At 36.8% G+C, this 26,018-nt stretch overlaps 3 protein-coding genes across 4 annotated transcripts in view; 1 reads left to right on the top strand and 2 right to left on the bottom strand.

The window, feature by feature from the left end:
• Positions 1-6,499: 6,499 nt before the first annotated feature.
• med4 (mediator complex subunit 4) lies at positions 6,500-10,374 on the bottom strand. The gene is made up of 7 exons (XM_016238770.1): positions 10,221-10,374; positions 9,861-9,927; positions 9,447-9,617; positions 8,315-8,372; positions 7,466-7,552; positions 7,208-7,339; positions 6,500-7,039 (listed from the first exon to the last, which is right to left on the bottom strand). The coding sequence occupies exons 1-7, from the start codon at positions 10,319-10,321 to the stop codon at positions 6,867-6,869; spliced, it is 789 nt and encodes a 262-aa protein (XP_016094256.1). The 5' UTR covers positions 10,322-10,374; the 3' UTR covers positions 6,500-6,866.
• Positions 10,375-11,087: 713 nt separating this feature from the next.
• Positions 11,088-22,206, top strand: itm2bb (integral membrane protein 2Bb). Of its 2 annotated transcripts, XM_016238772.1 has the most exons (6): positions 11,088-11,093; positions 12,094-12,100; positions 20,294-20,495; positions 20,872-20,982; positions 21,116-21,266; positions 21,463-22,206. In XM_016238772.1, coding segments are annotated over exons 2-6 (555 nt in total). In that variant the 5' UTR covers positions 11,088-11,093; positions 12,094-12,098; the 3' UTR covers positions 21,552-22,206. The 2 variants fall into 2 exon arrangements, with proteins under 2 accessions (XP_016094258.1, XP_016094257.1); XM_016238771.1 differs by lacking the exons at positions 11,088-11,093; positions 12,094-12,100 and having other exon boundaries at positions 18,878-20,495.
• epc2 (enhancer of polycomb homolog 2 (Drosophila)) overlaps positions 22,140-26,018 on the bottom strand; it is a 20,402-nt gene continuing 16,523 nt past the window's right edge. Inside the window, 4 exon segments of the mRNA XM_016238774.1 lie at positions 22,140-23,979; positions 24,409-24,667; positions 24,925-25,063; positions 25,162-25,283. Coding sequence (XP_016094260.1) covers positions 23,907-23,979; positions 24,409-24,667; positions 24,925-25,063; positions 25,162-25,283 — 593 coding nt within the window. The 3' untranslated portion in view covers positions 22,140-23,906.

A 26,018-nucleotide genomic window follows, 5' to 3' on the forward strand; every position in this document is an offset into this window, starting at 1 on the left:
AATAAAATTACTAAAACTTTAACGAAATTGAAAAAGAAAAATACAGAAATTAAATAATTCAAAATATATTATTAAAAACTATATTAGTGTATAAAAGATACTAACAATGTCTCAGAGGACTTCAGTATCCATTTTACTGTAATATTGTTCATTAATTGTTTCATACATTGAACTGGATTCGTTGTTTTTCTTAGCCTAGTGGAAACTTTTAGATAACAGGTAAAAGTCAAAATAATTTACAGTCATATAGCCTAGTTGTCTATTATGCATTTGGTTAGTGGCTGTGTAATAATAATGTACAGTCAGCCCATACATGATCCCTTACATAAAGTAAATAAGCGCTATAGAACCTTCTAGAAGAATGGAAAATCACAAGATGACAATACACTCCCGTGAGTTCCTAATCAACCCCTCACATAATTTAGTGCACTTTTTATTACAACACTAAATGAGTCTCTATGTAAATTACTATAATTATTTATGGTAATTATCTAACATTGTTATTATTTTATATTTGAGTACTTTGATGATGGAACTAACAAAGGCTAAAGATGCAGTATCGGGTAGACAGAAACACAGAGACACATATGGTGAGCAGGTGAGACGTCCTTAGAGAGTCAGTTTCCGCTAATAGCACATTTTCTCCAGAGAGCAGAGACATGCCCCCAGCTCATCCATGTGATCAAAGAGACCCTAATAGTAGATCGTTATTTGCAACTAAGTCTTTAATAGTAGTTTTGTCTAACAAATTATTTAACAACGTGAACAAGATTAGCTTTTCATCACTGTTAATTCTGCAGAAGAGCATTATACGTCATGTAAATTTTATTACAACACTAAATGAGTCTCTATGTAAATTACTATAATTATTTATGGTAATTATCTAACATTGTTATTATTTTATATTTGAGTACTTTGATGATGGAACTAACAAAGGCTAAAGATGCAGTATCGGGTAGACAGAAACACAGAGACACATATGGTGAGCAGGTGAGACGTCCTTAGAGAGTCAGTTTCCGCTAATAGCACATTTTCTCCAGAGAGCAGAGACATGCCCCCAGCTCATCCATGTGATCAAAGAGACCCTAATAGTAGATCATTATTTGCAACTAAGTCTTTAATAGTAGTTTTGTCTAACAAATTATTTAACAACGTGAACAAGATTAGCTTTTCATCACTGTTAACTCTGCAGAAGAGCATTATACGTCATGTAAATGTGGGACCATTGGGATTATAGGGTGCAAAGACACCAAGCATATAACGTAACACATATTTCATATAATTATTTCGCCACAAAGAACCTTTTGTGAAACAGAAAGGTTCTTCAGATGTTAAAGGTTCTTTATGGAACCATTTAGACAAAAAGGTTCTTCTATGGCATCGTGAAGCACCTTTATTTTTAAGAGTGTACAATGAGAAAGTAGCTAAATTTGGCGACAAAATCCCCAAATTGGCAACACTGACTGCAACCGAGGCTACTTTCATGTCAACGGTATCACTCTGTGGAATAGCGCTCTCTCTTTTAATAAAACCCAACTGGCGCCATCTTGAATTTTAGTTATCAATTGTCTTGAAAATGACATCTGACTCACATCAAGATAAGGTTATTAAAACCATTAAAACATTTTCATTTCTTAAAATAAACGTTAACTGAAATAAAAGAAAATATAAGAAAATATAAATATAAAATATAATTTTTCAGTTAGTTGCAAGGCAATATTTCTCATTATTAATTCAACTTATAAAACAATTTAAACTGAAATTATAAATGAATAAAAACATAGACATAATAAATAAAATTACTAAAACTTTAACGAAATTGAAAAAGAAAAATACAGAAATTAAATAATTCAAAATATATTATTAAAAACTATATTAGTGTATAAAAGATACTAACAATGTCTCAGAGGACTTCAGTATCCATTTTACTGTAATATTGTTCATTAATTGTTTCATACATTGAACTGGATTCGTTGTTTTTCTTAGCCTAGTGGAAACTTTTAGATAACAGGTAAAAGTCAAAATAATTTACAGTCATATAGCCTAGTTGTCTATTATGCATTTGGTTAGTGGCTGTGTAATAATAATGTACAGTCAGCCCATACATGATCCCTTACATAAAGTAAATAAGCGCTATAGAACCTTCTAGAAGAATGGAAAATCACAAGATGACAATACACTCCCGTGAGTTCCTAATCAACCCCTCACATAATTTAGTGCACTTTTTATTACAACACTAAATGAGTCTCTATGTAAATTACTATAATTATTTATGGTAATTATCTAACATTGTTATTATTTTATATTTGAGTACTTTGATGATGGAACTAACAAAGGCTAAAGATGCAGTATCGGGTAGACAGAAACACAGAGACACATATGGTGAGCAGGTGAGACGTCCTTAGAGAGTCAGTTTCCGCTAATAGCACATTTTCTCCAGAGAGCAGAGACATGCCCCCAGCTCATCCATGTGATCAAAGAGACCCTAATAGTAGATCATTATTTGCAACTAAGTCTTTAATAGTAGTTTTGTCTAACAAATTATTTAACAACGTGAACAAGATTAGCTTTTCATCACTGTTAACTCTGCAGAAGAGCATTATACGTCATGTAAATGTGGGACCATTGGGATTATAGGGTGCAAAGACACCAAGCATATAACGTAACACATATTTCATATAATAGGCTACATACTGTAGTGAAGCTGTGGGATCATCACTTCATTTACACTCCTGTTGCATTATGGGAACGTGTTGGTGGACTGAAGACAGTGATGTTGTCGAATGAGTCAGAGATTGCCATAGAGACACGGGCCACCCTGTCGTGATTTACTGAGCCATTATGTGCCCTCTTGCAAGGTGTGTGTTTGATGTACCTGCTGTTGAACGGCAATGGTGGAGACTTACAGCCAGAGAGCTATTTTTGATTTCAAAATATGTGATGTTATGAACTGTGTTGGAAAAACCTGATTTTATTTTGTATTTGATCTTTATTAATATTTAGATGTTTAAACATATTGATATTAATAATAATATTAATTAATTTATAAATACAATAAATTTGCTTGTAACATTAAATAAGAACATTTAAATAAAACATTTAGTGAGGTTAACTGTACAACTGTGAAATATTAAAATTTAAAATAACTGTTTTCTATTTTAATATATATATTTAAAAAAAGTAATTTATTCATGTTATAGCAAAGTTTAATTTTCGTGGTGAAATCATGGTTGAATTTTTCAGGTTGTTTGATGAAGAGAAAGTTCAAAAGAACAGCATTTATTTAAAATATATTTTGTAGGAATTTAAATTAATTTAATGCTTCCTTGCTGAAAAAAAATATTAAGGGGTTATAGTTTATGAGCATGAGTAATTAATGACATATTTTCATTTTTGGGTGAACTATCCCTAAATCTTACTTTCAGTGTATACAAGATACACTCTCTGAAAACATGTCCTAATACCTAATGGCCATTTTCCTTTGACGATAACGTGAAATTGTTTTAAATATGTTGAGATAGCTTTACTAAAACACAAGACAAAAATCTTCTTGTCTTTCAACATTGCACACTAAGACGCTCTGTTGGGAATTTCAGTCAGTCTTGAACACAGAACAAGCAGTACAAACTGTTACATCACATCAGCTTGAATTTAAATCAGTTCTTTTCCTGAGCTAATAAGGTTGGGATACCAGGTGATTAATCACTAGCGTCTAAGTAGAGATGTGAGATGTCTCTGACCCAAATGTCACAGGCATGTCTTTCATAATCATGGGATTTGGACATGATCTTTTGAAGATTTTGGTCTGCTTTCCAATATACAGTCATCAAATGACTGTCTCTGCCGATGATGATTTACTTGTAATATTGGCCAAATGTTGAGCATTGAAGACTAAACAAAGTTGAGGACGAAGAGCAGAAAGAGAAACAAAGAGACATAAAAGGAATGTCTGCTCGATTTAAATACGTGTTTGTACTGTAGATTTAAACTAGTAAATGTTGAGTGTGAGTGTGATGTGAAAATAGACAGCATTGTTTCTGGTTTGTTGATATACTTTTTTGCACATTTGATCATGTAAAAAACATTAACCTTACAGTTGAGCAAGGTTTATAGACAAGAGTTTGTGGCTGCGGTGTTCTTTGTTTGTAAAATCTGCGAACTGAAGCAATACATCTGAACTGCCTGTGTTATAGTTCACCTCAGAAAGCCTTAAAGGGATAGTTCACCCAAAAAATGAAAATTCTGTCATCATTTACTCACCCTCAAGTAGTTCCAAACCCGTATAAATGTCTTTGTTCTGCCGAACACAGAGGGAGATATTTTAAAGAAAGTTTGTAACCAGGCTGTTTTGGGGCACCATTGACTTCCATAGCAGGAGAAAAAAATACTATGGAAGTCAATGGTGCCCCAGAACTGCTCTGTTTCCCACATTCTTCAGAATATCTTCCTTTGTGTTCGGCAGAGCAAAGACATTCATAGAGGTTTGAAACTACTTGAGGGTGAGTAAATGATGACAGAATTTTCATTTTTGGGTGAACTATCCCTTTAATCGTTCTTTCCCCCGGTTCTTCTTTCGTCCTTCCCCGTTCACCCCACAGCTTGCCGGGAGCATAGACAGGAGAAAAAGCTAATAAGAAGAAATGAAGTGACAGAGGCAGAGAACACAGTTGCACAGTGAGAAGTGTTTGTTCTCTTCCCTTTGTGTTAGTAAATGAGGCACAGAAAGGAAATAATGAATGATTGTGTGATTCACTAGCAGCTAATTCAATCTTAATTACAAGCAGGAACAGCGCTAAAGTGTCCTGACACATTATCTCACCTATTGGTACACTTAACATTAGGAAGCATTAACATCGTGTTTTAAATAGCCATGCACTGAATCACCATATTTTAATGCTGGACACAAACTGTGAATAGACTGAAAATAGACTTCTTTGAATTTACCCAGTCAATGCTTTTATACAGGATCAGAACATAACATCTGAAAAGATTTGGGTATGTCTGATATCTCTGAATCTACACTCGTGTAGAGATTAACAATTATTTAATTTTTAATAGCTTATATTGTCATATATTCGCCTGATTCTACATGTATGAAAATATGTCAGTATTTTTTTACATACTATATAAATAATAAGCACTTAAACAAAATGTGACTGGTTTCTTATGGCAACACAAGACATGTATTAATTCATGCCATGTAAAATGATTAAAGAAGCTGTGCTGTCTAATTAGTGTTAATGCGCCATCTGGTGGCCAGTGTTATACAACCTGAACTCGCACCTAAGCCCGACCAAAATTATTCATACATTTTTAAAAGTATAAATTCAGTGCTCAGAATGGTACTCTGGGACCTTTAAATCCAATCACCATGTGCAATATAATAAGAGATCAACGTGATTTTAGAGCTAAGATTGGAAACTAAGTTAGAAATTCAGAATTTCTTTTTAAAAGTAAAGAAAACGTGTTTTAACAACTTACTAGGACCACTTATTCAAGCACATTATGTAGTTTTTCTAGATTGTGTTTCTAACCAGTATGAAAAAAAGATATACAGATATACAAATTTGATAATTTCCTGAAGGAAATAGCCTACCTGAGCCTAAAAGTGCATTGAAGCGATGTAAAATAAAAGTGTAGTTGACTAGAAACTTGTATATAAATAAATGAGGAAAGGACGAGATTGATGGATGCACATAAATAAAAAAGCTAATTCTGGGCCAAGTGTGCCCAAATCTCAAGACATCTTAACTAAATAACCAATATTCAGTATGCAAATAAGTGTAATTGAAATTTGGATGGTTAGATTTTAAATGTTCAGTCTCAACAGGAGATTCTTGAGAATTTTATATTAATTTATGAGAAGGTTTAAACTAAATTTAGATACCCAAGACAGAAAATTATCTTTGAAACATGGGTTTAGACCAGGGCTGGCCAAACTCGGTCCTGGAGGGCCGGTGTCCTGCAGAGTTTAGCGCCAACTTGCCTCAACACACCTGACTGGAAGTTTCTATGCCTAGTAAGAGCTTGATTAGCTGGTTCAGGTGTTTAATTAGGGTTGGAGCTAAACTCTGCAGGACACCGGCCCTCCAGGACCGAGTTTGGACAGCCCTGGTTTAGACAGTGCAGTATGCATGTTAAGTGATTCAGACTGTATTAGTTAATATAAAGTGTAGGAGTTTCAAATAAACCCTAACCAGAATGTTACAGCAATATCAACAATGTTTTGTCTTGCAAGCAGTCATAAATCGAAGTCGACAGTCTATGAGCAATGATCATGCACAGAGTAGGATCTGTGCAAGCATTTTTAGAGGTCATGGTATATATATATTGGAAAACTGAACCCGAGGGGTCATTTAAATCAGACCTATTCCTTTACTACCTTACCTCAGCTCCACAGGCGAAACAAACCATTTTAAAACTACACAGCCCTTCTGTATACACAAAACAGACAAGGTTAAATGAAAAAAAAAACAATTATATATATATATATATATATAAAGTTTTATTTACAGAGTCTGAAAGTTCAGAGGTATTTACATTGCTATTTATATTCCAACTGTAAACCAGTAATGCTTCACTAGATTACAAATAAATGCAAATGTGCCTGTCACTCTGCATACAATGAAAACGACGCACTGGTGACATTTGAGGCCAGTGGGATAAAATGATACAAACAAATGATGACTGCAAGGCATCTGGAGAATGAAAAAACCAAGCAAATGAGGCTTTGCTGAAAAGAGGACCCATGTAGGTTTGGTCCTCCTGAAAGCAGTATATGTTGCCATCTGGATCTCCACAATCACAGAAACTAGATGCAGACAACACTCTTTCTTTACTGTGGACACACACACACACACACACAGTCAGTCAGAGTCACTGCTGCTGCTGGAGGAATCTGTTGACATGGCCTCGACATCATCTTCATTTTCCTTGTTATGACCAGGTGGCTCCAGGCCAAAATCGTTGCCATGGTGAGGAGGCAGAATCCCCATGGAAACATCAGCGGACTGCCAAGGATATTGTGGGGTTAGAATATCTAAAAAAGAAAGGAGAAAGACATTAACAAAAAATAAACATCAAGGAAACATTCTGTACTTCAACAGAAAAGTGCATGTTCACACACAAACCACAATATTTGTATGATAAAGACAACCGGGAAGAGAAAAGAGTGCAGACGGAGGAGGAAACAGAAGAGTGAACCTGCCTGGTAATCTCCCAGCAGCCAATGCGTCTCCTGGCAGGTGCCCGTTCACTCCGTTGGTGGGCATGTTGCTCATGTTACCCAGTATTCCACTGCGCATCTCCAGATCAGTGGGGTACGGCCTGCGGGGGTCACCTACACATACATGCACATCATAAGAACAAGAACAAATATAACCGAACATGTTTCTAAGGAAATCACATGAGTGAAAGAGATGAATAAAAGAATTGGACACAGGGAAAAAAAATACTGTCCGTTTACCTGGAACCCAGTTGAGTGGAGCACACACTGCGTTACTGGCACTGATCCTGTGAGCATATTTGATGATCTCCTCTGAAGAGATGCTCCCTGGTGAAAACACACAAAAAGAGTGAGACAAGAGTCGATTTTTAACTAGAGCAGCATCTATTTGATACTATGGTAAATCAATACATTAAATCAAGTAAATAAAATACAAGTACTTGCATCTCAGTATTATGACTTAATCAATTCTACTGAGAACTCCTGTATTTTCCTGAACATGCGTCACATTTTAAATCATCTGAAACATGCTGGAACTTAAAAACCAAAGAGGCTTAAATTAATGTCAAGCATATGTGAGGCCAAGTTTATTTGTATAATGGTTTTTCTCTGTCAGTTTAAATCAATTCCTTTAGGCTTGGAGTTTATAATGTGTTTTTTTTTTATAATAATGAATGTTTATATTATACTTATATTTTACATTTCTGTTCATTTGAGTACCATTTAAGATTTCTTGGAGTGAAGGAAACTAAAATACATCTTTACAGTGTTTATAATGCTCCAGAAAGTAATAATTAAGTGTCTTGTATACCGATGAACCTTTTCAGCATCTCAGCATCCCCCCCCCCCTCGCTCTCTCAACAATGCAAAACGCAGATATGACCTAGTATGATATTGGTCAGGTGAGACTTATTTTCCAGAAAATATGGTCATAATTTTAATAACACAGCAACTTTTCACCACCCCCGCCCCCCCCCCCCCCCTCGCTCTCTCAACAATGCAAAACGCAGATATGACCTAGTATGATATTGGTCAGGTGAGACTTATTTTCCAGAAAATATGGTCATAATTTTAATAACACAATAATACCTTTTCTGGCCTTTTCAATAGACTTCAGCTTTTCTTTGGCTTGGTAGACGGCAGTGGCCTGATAATGAATGAAAAACTGAATTATTTCCAGTTTAAGGAACTGATTCATAAATATTGTGTTAAACAGTTTGTATAAAAAGCTGTGTGTTGCACTTTATCTTAAAGTGTCCTTGTTACAGTGTAAATACACAAATACATACTGGTTAATATTAGTTGACAACATACTATATGTTTAAGGTTTGGTTTAGGGTTAGTTGCTTGTAATTATGCATAATTTGCTGTAATTCCTATAGTAATTACATATAACAATGTTGATGTTGTTTTTTTTTAAAGTGTCCTCGTTGTGAGTTCAAAGTAATCAAAATACATTTGTAATGCTCTTTGTTAATTTTGTAATTTCAAATGACCAATGATTTTTCTCAAATCAAACAACTCACAACAACACAACAAGCAGTTGTTATTGTTGGAAATTAAATATCTACAAAATTGCACAAAAGGTGATGGTTTGTAAAGTAATAAAGCATACTGATCTGTAACTGAATGTTCCTGAAATAAACATGCATTGGCTCAGTTACCAGTATATGCTCAGCCTCTTTGAGTTGTTTCTGGAGCTGCTGGATATCGCTGTCTCTCTTCTCAACTTCCTTCTCCAGAGCCTGCATCTCCTGGTGCACTTTGCCCTGCTCCACCGCCATCTGCATGAGCTCCTGGAACTCTTTATCTCTCTGCACTAACAGCTCCAGTATCTGCTCACAGAAGCAGCATACGGTCAACTCATGTGCTACACAGCAATTCACAAGGCCATATTGAGTTGCTTGTAATTATGCATAATTTGCTGTAATTCCTATAGTAATTACATATAACAATGTTGATGTTGTTTTTTTTTAAAGTGTCCTCGTTGTGAGTTCAAAGTAATCAAAATACATTTGTAATGCTCTTTGTTAATTTTGTAATTTCAAATGACCAATGATTTTTCTCAAATCAAACAACTCACAACAACACAACAAGCAGTTGTTATTGTTGGAAATTAAATATCTACAAAATTGCACAAAAGGTGATGGTTTGTAAAGTAATAAAGCATACTGATCTGTAACTGAATGTTCCTGAAATAAACATGCATTGGCTCAGTTACCAGTATATGCTCAGCCTCTTTGAGTTGTTTCTGGAGCTGCTGGATATCGCTGTCTCTCTTCTCAACTTCCTTCTCCAGAGCCTGCATCTCCTGGTGCACTTTGCCCTGCTCCACCGCCGTCTGCATGAGCTCCTGGAACTCTTTATCTCTCTGCACTAACAGCTCCAGTATCTGCTCACAGAAGCAGCATACGGTCAATTCATGTGCTACACAGCAATTCACAAGGCTATATTAATACTAATGCTAACTCGAATTAAACAGATAATGCAAAATGTATTTCTTAGTTAGGATTTCTCAGGATTTTTTTTTCTTTTCCCCAGGCTAAATCAGAATTTAAAAATCTGTCTTCTTCTTGAGATTTCAGTGATGTCCTAAGTATTGTCTGTACTTGTGTGTGTAAACAGTGTCTCTCACATCTGTGTCCTCTCCAGGCTGGGGCAGTTTCTGTGTCCTGGACAGCGCCAGCATCTCTATCAGCTCTCTGCAACACAAACAAGAACATAAGAGAACCGAAGAGGAGGTGTGTGTGTGTGAATAGTAGTAACTTAGTGTATAATGTGTGAACAGTTGTGAAAACAGCAGACTCGAGTGGACAAAGGAGACTGTGACTTATTGATTCCATTATGATCGAATCCAGCAACTGTTAGCAGGAATCACTGGGAATTTCATGAATGAACTAGAAGTTTAATATAATTCTGCTTTGTAACAGCTAAAAAAAAAAGCAGACAGAAAAAGTGTATTTCATCTAAACATGCAGAATATATGAAGACAAACCTGGATAAAACTTCAATATCATCCAGAGTGGATAAAAGCTTCTCTTTCGTCGATTTCTCTGCCGCCGCCGCCGCCATGACTGTTTCTCCTCGCTTGCGCATGCGTGAAAAATAACACGCAGAAGCCAGAGTCAGACAGTGACGCCTGTTGGCAGAAGGACCACAATATACAATCGCTCTCAATAAAATATTATCCGTAGTGTTCATATAAACCAGGGCTGTCCAAACTCGATCCTGGAGGGCCGGTGTCCTGCAGAGTTTAGCTCTAACTTGCCTCAACACACCTGACTGGAAGTTTCTATGCCTAAGAGCTTGATTAGCTGGTTCAGGTGTGTTTAATTAGGGTTGGAGCTAAACTCTGCAGGACACCGGCCCTCCAGGATCGAGTTTGGACAGCCCTGGTTTATATGAACACTACGGATAATATTTTATTGAGAGCGATTGTATATTGTGGTCCTTCTGCCAACAGGCGTCACTGTCTGACTCTGGCTTCTGCGTGTTATTTTTCACGCATGCGCAAGCGAGGAGAAACAGTCATGGCGGCGGCGGCGGCAGAGAAATCGACGAAAGAGAAGCTTTTATCCACTCTGGATGATATTGAAGTTTTATCCAGGTTTGTCTTCATATATTCTGCATGTTTAGATGAAATACACTTTTTCTGTCTGCTTTTTTTTTTAGCTGTTACAAAGCAGAATTATATTAAACTTCTAGTTCATTCATGAAATTCCCAGTGATTCCTGCTAACAGTTGCTGGATTCGATCATAATGGAATCAATAAGTCACAGTCTCCTTTGTCCACTCGAGTCTGCTGTTTTCACAACTGTTCACACATTATACACTAAGTTACTACTATTCACACACACACACACCTCCTCTTCGGTTCTCTTATGTTCTTGTTTGTGTTGCAGAGAGCTGATAGAGATGCTGGCGCTGTCCAGGACACAGAAACTGCCCCAGCCTGGAGAGGACACAGATGTGAGAGACACTGTTTACACACACAAGTACAGACAATACTTAGGACATCACTGAAATCTCAAGAAGAAGACAGATTTTTAAATTCTGATTTAGCCTGGGGAAAAGAAAAAAAAATCCTGAGAAATCCTAACTAAGAAATACATTTTGCATTATCTGTTTAATTCGAGTTAGCATTAGTATCAATATGGCCTTGTGAATTGCTGTGTAGCACATGAGTTGACCGTATGCTGCTTCTGTGAGCAGATACTGGAGCTGTTAGTGCAGAGAGATAAAGAGTTCCAGGAGCTCATGCAGATGGCGGTGGAGCAGGGCAAAGTGCACCAGGAGATGCAGGCTCTGGAGAAGGAAGTTGAGAAGAGAGACAGCGATATCCAGCAGCTCCAGAAACAACTCAAAGAGGCTGAGCATATACTGGTAACTGAGCCAATGCATGTTTATTTCAGGAACATTCAGTTACAGATCAGTATGCTTTATTACTTTACAAACCATCACCTTTTGTGCAATTTTGTAGATATTTAATTTCCAACAATAACAACTGCTTGTTGTGTTGTTGTGAGTTGTTTGATTTGAGAAAAATCATTGGTCATTTGAAATTACAAAATTAACAAAGAGCATTACAAATGTATTTTGATTACTTTGAACTCACAACGAGGACACTTTAAAAAAAAACAACATCAACATTGTTATATGTAATTACTATAGGAATTACAGCAAATTATGCATAATTACAAGCAACTAACCCTAAACCAAACCTTAAACATATAGTATGTTGTCAACTAATATTAACCAGTATGTATTTGTGTATTTACACTGTAACAAGGACACTTTAAGATAAAGTGCAACACACAGCTTTTTATACAAACTGTTTAACACAATATTTATGAATCAGTTCCTTAAACTGGAAATAATTCAGTTTTTCATTCATTATCAGGCCACTGCCGTCTACCAAGCCAAAGAAAAGCTGAAGTCTATTGAAAAGGCCAGAAAAGGTATTATTGTGTTATTAAGGCACCCCCCCCCCCCTCGCTCTCTCAACAATGCAAAACGCAGATATGACCTAGTATGATATTGGTCAGGTGAGACTTATTTTCCAGAAAATATGGTCATAATTTTAATAACACAATAATACCTTTTCTGGCCTTTTCAATAGACTTCAGCTTTTCTTTGGCTTGGTAGACGGCAGTGGCCTGATAATGAATGAAAAACTGAATTATTTCCAGTTTAAGGAACTGATTCATAAATATTGTGTTAAACAGTTTGTATAAAAAGCTGTGTGTTGCACTTTATCTTAAAGTGTCCTTGTTACAGTGTAAATACACAAATACATACTGGTTAATATTAGTTGACAACATACTATATGTTTAAGGTTTGGTTTAGGGTTAGTTGCTTGTAATTATGCATAATTTGCTGTAATTCCTATAGTAATTACATATAACAATGTTGATGTTGTTTTTTTTTAAAGTGTCCTCGTTGTGAGTTCAAAGTAATCAAAATACATTTGTAATGCTCTTTGTTAATTTTGTAATTTCAAATGACCAATGATTTTTCTCAAATCAAACAACTCACAACAACACAACAAGCAGTTGTTATTGTTGGAAATTAAATATCTACAAAATTGCACAAAAGGTGATGGTTTGTAAAGTAATAAAGCATACTGATCTGTAACTGAATGTTCCTGAAATAAACATGCATTGGCTCAGTTACCAGTATATGCTCAGCCTCTTTGAGTTGTTTCTGGAGCTGCTGGATATCGCTGTCTCTCTTCTCAACTTCCTTCTCCAGAGCCTGCATCTCCTGGTGCACTTTGCCCTGCTCCACCGCCATCTGCATGAGCTCCTGGAACTCTTTATCTCTCTGCACTAACAGCTCCAGTATCTGCTCACAGAAGCAGCATACGGTCAACTCATGTGCTACACAGCAATTCACAAGGCCATATTGATACTAATGCTAACTCGAATTAAACAGATAATGCAAAATGTATTTCTTAGTTAGGATTTCTCAGGATTTTTTTTTCTTTTCCCCAGGCTAAATCAGAATTTAAAAATCTGTCTTCTTCTTGAGATTTCAGTGATGTCCTAAGTATTGTCTGTACTTGTGTGTGTAAACAGTGTCTCTCACATCTGTGTCCTCTCCAGGCTGGGGCAGTTTCTGTGTCCTGGACAGCGCCAGCATCTCTATCAGCTCTCTGCAACACAAACAAGAACATAAGAGAACCGAAGAGGAGGTGTGTGTGTGTGTGAATAGTAGTAACTTAGTGTATAATGTGTTAACAGTTGTGAAAACAGCAGACTCGAGTGGACAAAGGAGACTGTGACTTATTGATTCCATTATGATCGAATCCAGCAACTGTTAGCAGGAATCACTGGGAATTTCATGAATGAACTAGCAGTTTAATATAATTCTGCTTTGTAACAGCTAAAAAAAAGCAGACAGAAAAAGTTTATTTCATCTAAACATGCAGAATATATGAAGACAAACCTGGATAAAACTTCAATATCATCCAGAGTGGATAAAAGCTTCTCTTTCGTCGATTTCTCTGCCGCCGCCGCCGCCATGACTGTTTCTCCTCGCTTGCGCATGCGTGAAAAATAACACGCAGAAGCCAGAGTCAGACAGTGACGCCTGTTGGCAGAAGGACCACAATATACAATCGCTCTCAATAAAATATTATCCGTAGTGTTCATATAAACCAGGGCTGTCCAAACTCGGTCCTGGAGGGCCGGTGTCCTGCAGAGTTTAGCTCCAACCCTAATTAAACACACCTGAACCAGCTAATCAAGCTCTTAGGCATAGAAACTTCCAGTCAGGTGTGTTGAGGCAAGTTAGAGCTAAACTCTGCAGGACACCGGCCCTCCAGGACCGAGTTTGGACAGCCCTGATATAAACAGTTCTCGGAGTAAACGACGAAGAACATATAACTGGTTATGACTGCAATACCTGTCACTTATAGATGCCGTTGTAATTTGGTACTTGTTCATTTTCTCAGCGCTGGTCATTGCTCGATTATTAGCATATTTTGCATTGTATGTTTAAATTGCAAATGTTCTATTTGAATGGCAGTCAGTGGGGAATGTGTCCGTCTAATCATATTCCAGAGAGATATGTGATTCAGATATGATATGATTTGTCAATAAGCAAAAATCCACTTGTTGTCATCTTAATTAACATTTCGAATCTTACTGTTAAGAATTTAATTGAAATGATTTAGCTGAAGAATTTAATTAAATCATCAAATTAATAGTTACAAATAAAAGTAAAGACTGTTGTTAACAATAGCAACAACTGGAAACAAAGTTTTTTTTTTTTTTGCAGTTATACCCTGTGGTTCTCAACCTTTTGATTACTAAAGTTGGAAACAGTGTGTCCAACAATATTCAAAGCTTATTGTTTGGGCTTTTTCAAAGCTTGTTTTGTCTTTTAAAAAACAATCCTTTTAAGTCATCTTGAGGCACCCAGAAGTCTGCTGAAGTCCACTGACGCCTAGACGAGACTACAGCTTTGTGGTTCTCAAGAATTATTCCAGATGTTAGTTGTTACTATAATTGTGTCCTTATATATTCTACATTTAACTGTAATTAAAAGTACTGGTCATTTTAAAATAATCAATTCTAACAATGCATTGAGAAATAGAAAGTGCTTGCCATAGTGGTACTTTCCAAGTGGATTTTCTAGTAGTTGTCACTAGAGGCAGTGAGAGCTGTAGAAGTGAAGATCTGTCATTTGCGTCACACACAGACATCGCTGCTGATCAGGAAACTAAACGCTTTCATTTTGCGCTATCTTTCTTCCTCGATCTCGCGGAAATAACCTCTTACAGAAACTGTTCAATATGGTTAAAGTTTCTTTTAACAAGGCTCTCGCCATAAAGGATCCAAAGAAGGACATTCTCATTCCTGGTGTACAGGTACTAACGTTACTAACAAATCTTGATGTAGATTTACTTCTATTGAATTGCGTAACCGCATTTTAGGAATGTTTGGGTTCAATATTATCTCGTAATTAAGACTTCTAATCGAAAAGTCCGGTTATATGTGCACATTGTTTTTTATATTATCTTGAGAGAAGTATAGAAAGTATCCCAAATGCAGAAGTAAATGGGTTTCTTTGTTTAGGCTTGCTCATCAAACTTTGATCAGGTTGACTGAAAGTGTTATAAAATGGCTGACGTCCTAAAGTTTGTCAAAGACGGGTAATCACTCTTGTAATCACTATACTCTGTTAAAAAGTTACCGCAGTTCTTTTCACCTCCTTAAATTGATATTAAATTGGAACTACCTGCCCTTTTTAATATAAAGAGCTGTCTTAGTCCACAAAGTAAAAAATTAAAAGTTTTTATTCAGTAACTTATGTCCATCATTTTTGTCATTTTTTACTATAAATAATATTTTATGTGTTTAATTGTAATTTATTTTGATGTATTCAACTTATATGTTTTGATAATCTAATAAAAAAATTAAAACGAATTTGCACAATCCCCTATGGGATGTTTACTGATACCAAGTTCACTTAGTTAAGTGAAAATAAGTGCAATTAGTTACTACGGTATTTTGACAGAAACCTTACCATAGTACGTTTTTGTAAGTGTAATAAAATGTTAATAAATGCATAATTTCCTGGTAGTGTTGGGTGTGAGACTGCCTGAACAGACTGTACTGGGCTGCTTGTTTGTGCATGTGTTTGTTGTTGCCTCACTGACACTTTTTCTTTATTATATTTGTATGCGATAACTCTTCACTGATTATTTTTATTAGAAAAAAAATGTAATACTTGTGACACAAGTGACAGTATAGAATAGAATAGAATGGAATAGAAAGAAAATGGATGACAGACTTCACCCACATAGAAGTTATGTGGGTGGGCCGCACTAGTTAAAAATTACCAAATCAAGGCTTGACTATGGGCCAGTGGTGTGGTTACCTCTGACTTCAAGGGGGGCACTTACAGATGTAAAATTGAAATTGAGATTGTTAAGCAGTAGGTGCATTCCAGTTGACCAAGTGCCCTGCAAAGTGGACTTAACCATTTTGTGTGTGTGTGTGTGTGTGTGTTTTGTGTGATGGAAGCAGTAAACATGGTTGTGTTTCTCTGAATGGTATTCTTTCAGAATAATTTAACTGCGTTTCTCACAACACACTTTAGAAATATTTTACACTCACTACCAGGGGACTTCACTGTTATATATGTGAGTGCTTTTCATGGGTTGTGGAAGACAGACGTGTTGAGACATGTTTTATGTGTGCACTCTCAAACATGTTTATGATACAGGCAACTTTGAAGAAAATTTGTGTATTGCATAAGGAGACAGAACTGCAAGCCAAGAATAAGAAAGTTAGACTTCAACTTAAAGGGATGGTTTGCCCAAAAATGAAAATTCTGTGATTAATTACTCACCCTCATGTCGTTCCAAACCCGTAAGACCTTTGCTCATTTTCGGAACACTAATTAAGATATTTTTGATGAAATCTGAGAGCTCTCTGACCCTCCCATAGACAGCAACGCAACTGAAATATTCCCAGACCCAGAAACGTAGTAAGGACATCGGTAAAACAGTCCATGTGACATCAGTGGCTCAACTTCAATTTTGCGAAGCTACAAAAATACTTTTTGTGCGCAAAGAAAACAAAAATAACGACTTTATTCAACAATTCTTCTCCCCCAAGTTACCGTCTTCTGCCATTTTGGATAGTACCATGACGCATACACATGCACGTTTCCCCTGAACGTAATCAATGTGGTAACTCGGGGAGAAGAATTGTTGAATAAATTGTTATTTTTGTTTTCTTTGCGCACAAAAAGTATTCTCGTAGCTTCGTAAAATTGAAGTTGAGACACTGATGTCACATGGACTGTTTCGTTACTATGTTTCTGGTTCTGGGAATATTTGAATAGACTAAGGTTTTTCTGGTTTAATTTGTGGTGTTTCTCATGGCAGATGATATCTGCTGTCTGTGAGCTGTGTGTGAGTGTCTACAGGGACACAACTGAAAGTTTAGGCTGAAGGTCAGGCTGGGGAGAGTCAGGCCCTGTTGTATACTCTATACTTTACATAATGCTTAAAATAAGGCGTTCATTTGAACAAGGAAAATGAATCTCTATCCAGTAATATTCATATTGTATCCTTTAGTGCTTTGAAAATCACTCTTTAACTTCAATTTTAACTTTCAACTTTAATTCTAGTGTTGGCCTGTTCTTTTGATTTAAGCCTTGTTTAATATGCTTAAATGGCTGCATTTATTTGATTAAAAATACAGTAAAACAGTAATTTGCTAAATATTATTGGTTTAAATAGCTGTTTTTTTTATTTTTATCAATTTTAAAATGTAACTTTTGTCTGCGATGGCAAAGCTGATTTTTTCAGCAGCCTTTCTTCCAGTCTTCAGTGTTATGTGAACCTTCAGAAATGATTCTTTTTGATGCTCAAGAAACATTTCTTATTATTATGAGTGTTGAAAACTACGTCGACTTTCCATGTCCATTACTGTGAAACCCGCGAGACACAACAAAAACACAGCACCGATCACAGCGTCCTCCATCCTCCTGTTGTTAATGTTGTTCTTCTTTGTTTCTGTTGTTGAACGCCGCGCACAAATGACGACGCTGTCGACCGGCTTACGTCACTTCTTAGTACACACTCTCGGTGTGAATGCAACCCTTTAAATGGTTCGCGCAAAATCGTCCCAGTACTTTAGTACTGTACATTTAGTTCTGGAACTAAAGCGGTGCGAAAGGCCGTATTGTCTCTGGGGACTGGGGTTGGGTTACCCAACGGTAACTTTTTTTGGTACTTTATTTTCTGAGTCTGTGTAATTACAGAAATTCTTGTTTTAATTTTTCTGAAAATCAAATGAAGGCATTAAACATTTATTTTAAACCAAATGAAAATTAAACCCTTTTATTTTTTGGCAAACAAACTGAGGTTTACTGTTGAAATTAATACATGGAAGAAAAAAAAAAAATTATTAATAGGCTAATAATTGTATAATTTTTTCTACAATTAAGTGATTAATCTGGTTGTAATATTTATTTTCATCATTTAATTTTTTTATTTAAATTTAATAGAAAATGGAATATTTAAAGATGTACATTATACTGTACAAAAGTAATACAAGAGTAATATATTTCTGTTACATGTTAAACCATACTTTTATTTTGACAGGTTGCCATGACGTTTCTGTGTGTAATACACAGAATGATGATGCTAGTTTTCTCAAATGAAACAGTAAAATTCTCGTGAAGCAGCTCTAGAGATAAAGTTTTTGTGTTCATGCTGTCATATAGTGAGACGCAGAGGCCGAAAATCATCGCGAGCATCACGCATGCTTCAGTATTCGTGTAGTAAACAAAACTGCGTTTCCGCCATTCATAAATACAGAGGCAAGTGGAACATACAGGATTCATATTTAAACCAGCTTTTTGCTTTTTAATATTCACAGACACTAGTTCATATTGCGATTCGAATGAAGTGGCGGACCTACTTTTGATATATTCATCCAAAAATTGACGAATTCCGTGGCATTCCGCGCTATAGAGTAAATTACTTTTTTATGAATGGACTCCGCGATACCGTCCGTGTTTTCGCAGAAACCATATGGCCCTAGAAATGTAACCACACTTCAGAACATTTCAGCTTGCCCTGTGTGTTGTTTGATCGAGTTCCAGGGTTGACCTCACGTCACAGGGTTTCGTTATCAGATGAGAGGCTCAGTGTCACACCTAGGAGGGGGAAGAAAGCTTTCCATACCTTTGCAATAAACTGGGGACCCCAGTCTGATACTATGTCCTCGGGAATCCAGAAGACATGAAAGACGTGATTGAAGACGAGTTCTGCAGTTTGCATTGCAGTGGGAATCTCATTGAGAGGAAGCAGATCACATGATTTATAAAGTCGATCAATGACAACAAGAATGCATGTGTTACCATCAGAGGAGGCCAGGTCTTTGATGAAGTCCACTCCTAGGTGTGACCACGGGCGATTGTGAACAGCAGCAGATGGAGCTTGCCTGTTGGTAGATGGCTTGGGCTCTTTGAGATGGCACAGTCAGAGCAGCCTTGAAAGAATCTTCTCACGTCCCTGGCCATGTTGTGCCACCAGAAAGGATCTTTAAGCAGCGAGAGTGTGCTGATGGCTGCTGGGTGATGATTGGGGTGCGCTGACTGGGACACCCCGGTGGAGCTGTTTCAAGGGCATTGGAGGATGTGGTTAGTTGCTGTGACCACTGGATGGGACTCAGAATCAAGTTGGGAGGCAAGATGGGCTCAGGTTCCTCTGTGACCTCTTCTGGAGCATGAAGACGGGAGAGGGCATCAGCTTTGACAGTCTTGGTACCCGGATAATAGGAATTGTAAACAGAGAACACTGGAGACATGAAGGAAGGGAAGACTCGCTGGAGTTCAGAAAGTCAGGTAAGTAGTCCACTTTGTACAAACGAGACCAGACAATGAGGTGAGACGAGGTGTGTGCGTTTGTAGCAGTCCTACTGAGTGAGCAGGATGAGTAGCAGGCGTGTGTGATCAGAATTCTGGTGATGGTGAGCGCTGCGATTGGCTGATGTTGGAGCCTGGCAATTCTGTAACAGCAAATACTTCAAAATCATCTGCCACTTGGTAGAAGCTAGCAAAATTAGCCACAAGCCAATATGCAAACATCCCCGTGACTTGCCCTCATCCTCAAAAATCACAAAATTATGCAAGATACAACTTAGACTGCATAGCACTGAGAGTAAACATGTATGTGCAACAGTGCAAGCCATTTTACATGTTGGCAAGGTCTAAGAAACTAGTCACTAATATTTAAAATGTGAAAAAAAACGTCTCTTTATAAAGTGAACACATCTTGAGAGAAAGTCACAAATATTCTTCCAGAAAAATGCAGAATTTTTCAGACAGCAGGACATTTAGATTTGTACTTGTAAATGATTTCTGTATCAAGCTTTTTTCCCCTAAGACACCATAGTATTGTTAAGCTTATGTGTCATGCACCTCCCACAATGAGCAAATAATGAATTTGACTTTAGATAAGTGTACATTTTGTTGGTACCGAACTGCTCTTTGAAATGTAGTTGTCAATTTGTGTTAATGCTGTATGTGTTTATATCACCAGGAGGAGCAGGTGTTTGTCTGTGGGTTGAAGTACTTTGAGGAAGACTATGAGTTTGATGAGGAGGTGGAGGTTGAGGCGCCGCTGAGGCTGATTGAAGAGAATGTGAGTTTTTTCGAAGACGATGAGGTGGAGCTCATCAAAGTAGCAGTCCCTGAGTTCGCAGACGGCGATCCAGCTGGCATCCTGCATGACTTCGCCATGGTACAAAAACACACACACACGCACACAGTGTTTAGCCATAACCACCATAAACATATGATCAGTCACGCTGCTGCATTTGTATCCATTATAAATTGAACAGGGATGGACTGGTTTTCTGAAATTTTCAGTTTCTGAGATTATAGGTTGCAAAACATCACAATTTTTTAATGTAAAAAAAAAAAAGTCCCACAGAACCCTAATAAGCTGACATATTTACATTACTGGATAATCAATATGGGTTTGTCAAGGACTAATTCTTTTCATTTTACTTTTGGTCCTCCCTCAATCTTGAATATTTTGTTACATCTTTCATTCTTCTAAAATAGTTTTCTTGAATTAATTAATTAAGTCCCTGTGTGTCATTCTGTGCTGTCAGAAACTGACTGCTTACCTCGACCTGAATCTGGACAAATGCTACATCATCAACCTGAACACATCTATTGTCATGCCGCCCAGAGATTTCCAGGAGTTCCTGGTCAACATCAAGGTAACCAGCCACATTAATAACAGGAGATTCTGTGAATTTGTGTCAGTAGGTGGGTCTTGTGTTGGCGTGAATGTGTTTTTCACACAAATGCATTTCAGACGTTAAGTTGATGTGTGTGTGTGTGTTTTTGCAGGCAGGAATGTATCTTCCTCAGACATACCTTGTGCGAGAGGAGATGATGATTACAGAGAGGCTGGACAGCACCAGTGATCTGGGCTATTACATCAATAAACTGTGCAAAGACAAAGACACGTACAGACTGCAGCGCAGAGAAACCATACTGGGTAAGTGTACACAAACAAAGCATTTGATAAGACTTTGTTTACAGTAAACAGTGTTTACATCTCTCCACCATCACAGTGGATCTCATTTTCAAGTTTTAAGCACAAATAAGTGGTGGAGGCGCAGTATTTCGTCTCATGTTCACCGTATAAACAAGTACATTTCAAACGTCTGAAAGCTGAATGTGCTCCACTGCAGGTATGCAGAAACGTGAGGCTCTGAACTGCCACACGATCCGCCATTTTGAAAACAAGTTTGTTGTGGAGACTTTGATCTGCGAGCCATGAAGAACATGAACCTCTGACGCAGCAGCAGATCTACAGCGCTTCCTTTCATTCAGTGAAAAGAGTTGCTTTTGTGCCCGCTTGTTTTTTCATAGGCCTTTTTTTCACATATATATTTTTTAAATCTAGAATGTGAAATTCTTTTTTCTGCACAAAGAGGTATATTATATTTGAGTGTACATGTAATGAGTGTCTTATGCTATTTTATGAATATTAGGCCTAATAAAGGGACATATTGCGCACAAGAACAAAAAGGGATTAACAATGATTTTAGCCTATATAGAAGCCCAATCAGTTTAGACAGCAAGTGATTTAATAATTAAAGAGTTTATTCCATGAGCTTGCTGAAAAAGTATGATTTTTTTATATAAAAGTGATTCTGTTGTATTCAACATTTGCAACATCTACTGTATTTCAATTTGATCCCGTTCAAAGGTTTCAGCAAATTAGTGTATAATCTGGATCACAATGCTGCAGCGTCACAATTTGAAGTATTCTTGAATTTGCGTTTACTTTGTAGATCTATTTCGAATAACCATACAAACAGAACACTTCCTTTAAAATGTTCCTATCTGAAATGACTTTTTGTTCTTTGCTCATTTGTATATAAGCTAAACACTCTTCTGTCTTTAGACACAAGCTCCATTTAAGAAAAAAATTAATAAACAGAAAAATCAGACAAAATGCTTTTGCTATGTTCATGTGTTATTTTGTTAGGGTTGCCAGTATGCACTACTAATCAAATGTTTGGGGTGGATTTTGTTTTAAAGAAATTACGTTTTTCCATCTCAAGAGCGACTGTAAGGGCATAACTTTGCCAGCGCTGCTTTTGGTGATTAGTTGAAGGCGATGTTAAAATATTTCATCTTATCCCAGCTTAATATGCAGAGACAACTAGAAGTAAGCACTTTGTAGCTTTATTCCCCTGAAATGTGAATACTGAGACTGTGTGGCACTCAGCATTGAGAGAGAAAGTCATTTTCAGTTGAGTTCAGATTTTTAGCATGTAGGGCTCAGGTGATTGGCTCAAAGACTTTCATGAGCAAAAAACGGCAGGAAGCAGGTCACAATACTTCTGGGGAACCTGCCAAACTAGCAGCTTCCTCCTGGCAATACGGCTTGAAGATCTCATTTGCCCCCTCTGGTGGTTAAAGCCCATTCTTGCATTGTTAAAACTACATATTAAATCCTAAAAACAATTTTTTTTAAAAAGAAACAAAAACGCAAGAAACTGATCATACTAAGCAGCACTCACTCACCAGCTGACCACAATAATAACACACCTTGAATTGTTAAAATAGCTTTTAAAGATCCGTCACGTCCACACTAGCAAACCCTATGGACTGTCAAGCTAAGTTCATGAAGAAGGCCTGCCTATAGGCTTATGTACTTTTCCCTAAACATCGTAAAAACAAAACACGCATGTCCGAGTTATCATAACTGAAATGTAATTGTTGACTGGCAGCTGTGGTAGTAGATTCACTCATTTCATTAAAAAGGCCATTTGAAAAGGGGAAATTTATTTGAAGACACTGGACTGAGGATGTATAAATTTCAGCATTCATAAACAAGATGGCTGACAGCATTTGTGACCTGTAGTTTACTTTCAATACAACACCAGTCAGAACCCTGAACAGCTCCTTCAACACTGGTTAACCAGCAACGGCTAAAGACAAATGACACGAGGGCTTCCGTCAGAAGAGCAGAATGTAAATGACAAACTGAAGATCTTCCGCTCGATTTCTCGAGGAGCTTCTCATAAGCACATTCTGACGAAGCCCATTGGTCTCCAGAATTAACATACTATTCTTGGTAAGACAAGGAGAGGAAGGCAAGTAAATAAACCAATTAAAAATGGTTGACATTTCGAGAGGGAAGATCACCCTTTTTGAAAGTACATATCTGTGAAACCAAATTTAGCTTTCTTCTTCCTATAAAGAAACAAGCACAAAGCATGGTATACTAGCTATGTCTGCATTTTGTGGTCACAAAATCGGATTTATTTGTACGAGATACAAAAATGTAAACATTGCAAAATAAATAGTTAAAACAAGTGACGCAGGACCTATATTCATGCTCATGATCCCAACATGAACTGATGCACTTGTCTTGCTTGCATTTTCAAGTGCAAAAGCATGATGACAAAAACAAAAAAACAATCTAGGATTCATGTAACAGAAAAGACAGACAAATGATACAAATATACTATTTTACAAGGTAGTGATAATTCCCAATTTTACAAAATGTACACTTATAATATTGACAAATTTCTTAATATTTTGATATGCTGTTATTGGGTATAAGTCGGTGTAGAAGCGCACAGCTCTCAGCGCTGCAGTCTCTGTGTTTTTGGATGGGCTATGTGACCTCCATGGCGACTGTGGTCTCTGACAATCCGTTGAGAGCCAGTCTCTCTGGTTCGTGATTCTCCCTGCAATAGCAATAGAACATATGATATATTATTTAAACTTTTCATTCTATATTTGAAATTGAAAGATACACTAAACTATTTTTTTTTAAACAATACATTTATTCAGCAGGGATGCATTAAATGTCATTACTGTCACTTCTGATGATTTTTATTATGTTACTTGTCAAATAAATTCTGTCCTTTGAACTTTCTATTCATCAAAAAAAAATCATGGTTTCCACAAAATATTAAGCAGCAAAACTATTTTTAACATTAATAAGAATTAATTTCTATCGAAAGCATAAAATCCCAAACTTTTGAACAATTCTAAAAAAAAAAAAAAAAAAAGATTACACATTTAAATTAATTTTTCGCCGTCCCAAAAAAAAATTATAAAAAATATTTTCACTGTAAAGCGAATAAGAATAAGCGCTGTGTCTGGGTTCAGACCTGGCAATGTCGATGGCACTAGTGGGGGTGACTTTGGGTACCCGGTCCAGACTGTTAGCAACACTGGCCAACTTTAAGGCTGAGGGTGAAGGGGCGCACAGGCGTGCACTGTGGTGCGTATGGGCAGGTGACACAGTGCTCACGGTGCTCAGGTGCCCGTGGCCATGAGGCAGAGATGCATTCGTCATCCGGACTAAAGAGCCTGACTCACCACCTCCACTCTGTACAGAACGGTTCAATTTGGCTTGTCTAAAGCTTCCTGCAGGAGACAGAAGAATCATTTCAATAATCGATTTAAGTAATCAAATATGCTTAACTTTCTTTAAATTAACCACCAAACAAAGAGTTTGATATAAGTCTCCAAATAAATGTAGGTCTCATTAACAGTTTTGTTATTATTCCCCCACTAAGTTATATAGTATAGCTATAAAGCATTTTTTTTAAATATTGGGACTAAAACATTGCAATAGAACTACTGAAAATTTTAGACTTCAAATGACATGAAGTTGCACTTGCCTGTATTAGGAAGGACGCCATTGACACTAGCGATCTGGGGCCTGTTTTCATTGTTAGGAGTGTTGACCACAGCAGAGGCAGCAAAGTGTGCACTAGCCGAATCCAGAGTCTTCGACATGCAGTCAGATGACGCCGTGTTCTGTAGAAGAAAAACATTTTTGATGAATTCATAATTACAGAACAGAATGGGAGTGAGGTTAAGCACCATAATGTCTGTCATTTAGTGTATAAACTCACAGGCAGGTGTGTGTGCAGTTCTGGTGCTGTCGAGTTCTGCTGGAGTTCTTGCTGCTGTAACTGTTTGTGCATCTGTACCAGCTGCTGCTGATGGGAGTGAAACTGTTCTTCTGTGAATCCACCTGCATGTGCAAGAATATAGAGCATAAATTGATGCTCTACTGATTTAAATAGATTTAAACCAGCAATTTCATTTTTTCCGCTAGGTGGCAGTAAAGTAACTGATGTACTAAGGAAACCATTAACACTAACATTCGATATATATGTATATATATATATATTTTTATGTACCACTTCTTCAGCAAATATGCATTAAATTGATCAAAAGTGACAGCAAGAGGCTTTAAATAAATGAATAAGATAAACATGTTACTGACTTTTAACAGTAGCATACATGTGTAATAACGATCAACATTGCACTCAGCCATTTAATGTAAATACGTGCAATTGTGCTTGTTAAATGACAACGGGTTCAAGGAATTATGATGTGGCTCAAATTGATTCAAGGTAAACTATTTGCATAAATACACTGATAGGGCAAAACACAATTGAATGCATGAAAATAAGGTTAGGCATTATTGCCAGAAAAACTAAAAACTTGCTCTGCATACAGACTTCGTTCACTACTGAGAGCTGAGTTTTATGCATAGTAGGGCTGCTTGATTATGACAAAAATCATAATCATGATTCATTTGGTCAATATTGTAATCACGATTATTTACCACATTTATTAGTGGGTCATAGGACCAAAACTTTATATGAAAGATTTATTTAAAAGACAGCCAAATTATATATCAAATATATTTTTTCTCTAAATAAGGTTACAATGACATCTACATTTTAGAGAGTGAAATGTT

This window comes from Sinocyclocheilus grahami, unplaced genomic scaffold (assembly GCF_001515645.1).
Source record: "Sinocyclocheilus grahami isolate Dianchi unplaced genomic scaffold, SAMN03320097.WGS_v1.1 scaffold547.1, whole genome shotgun sequence".
NCBI classification, from domain to species: domain Eukaryota; kingdom Metazoa; phylum Chordata; class Actinopteri; order Cypriniformes; family Cyprinidae; genus Sinocyclocheilus; species Sinocyclocheilus grahami.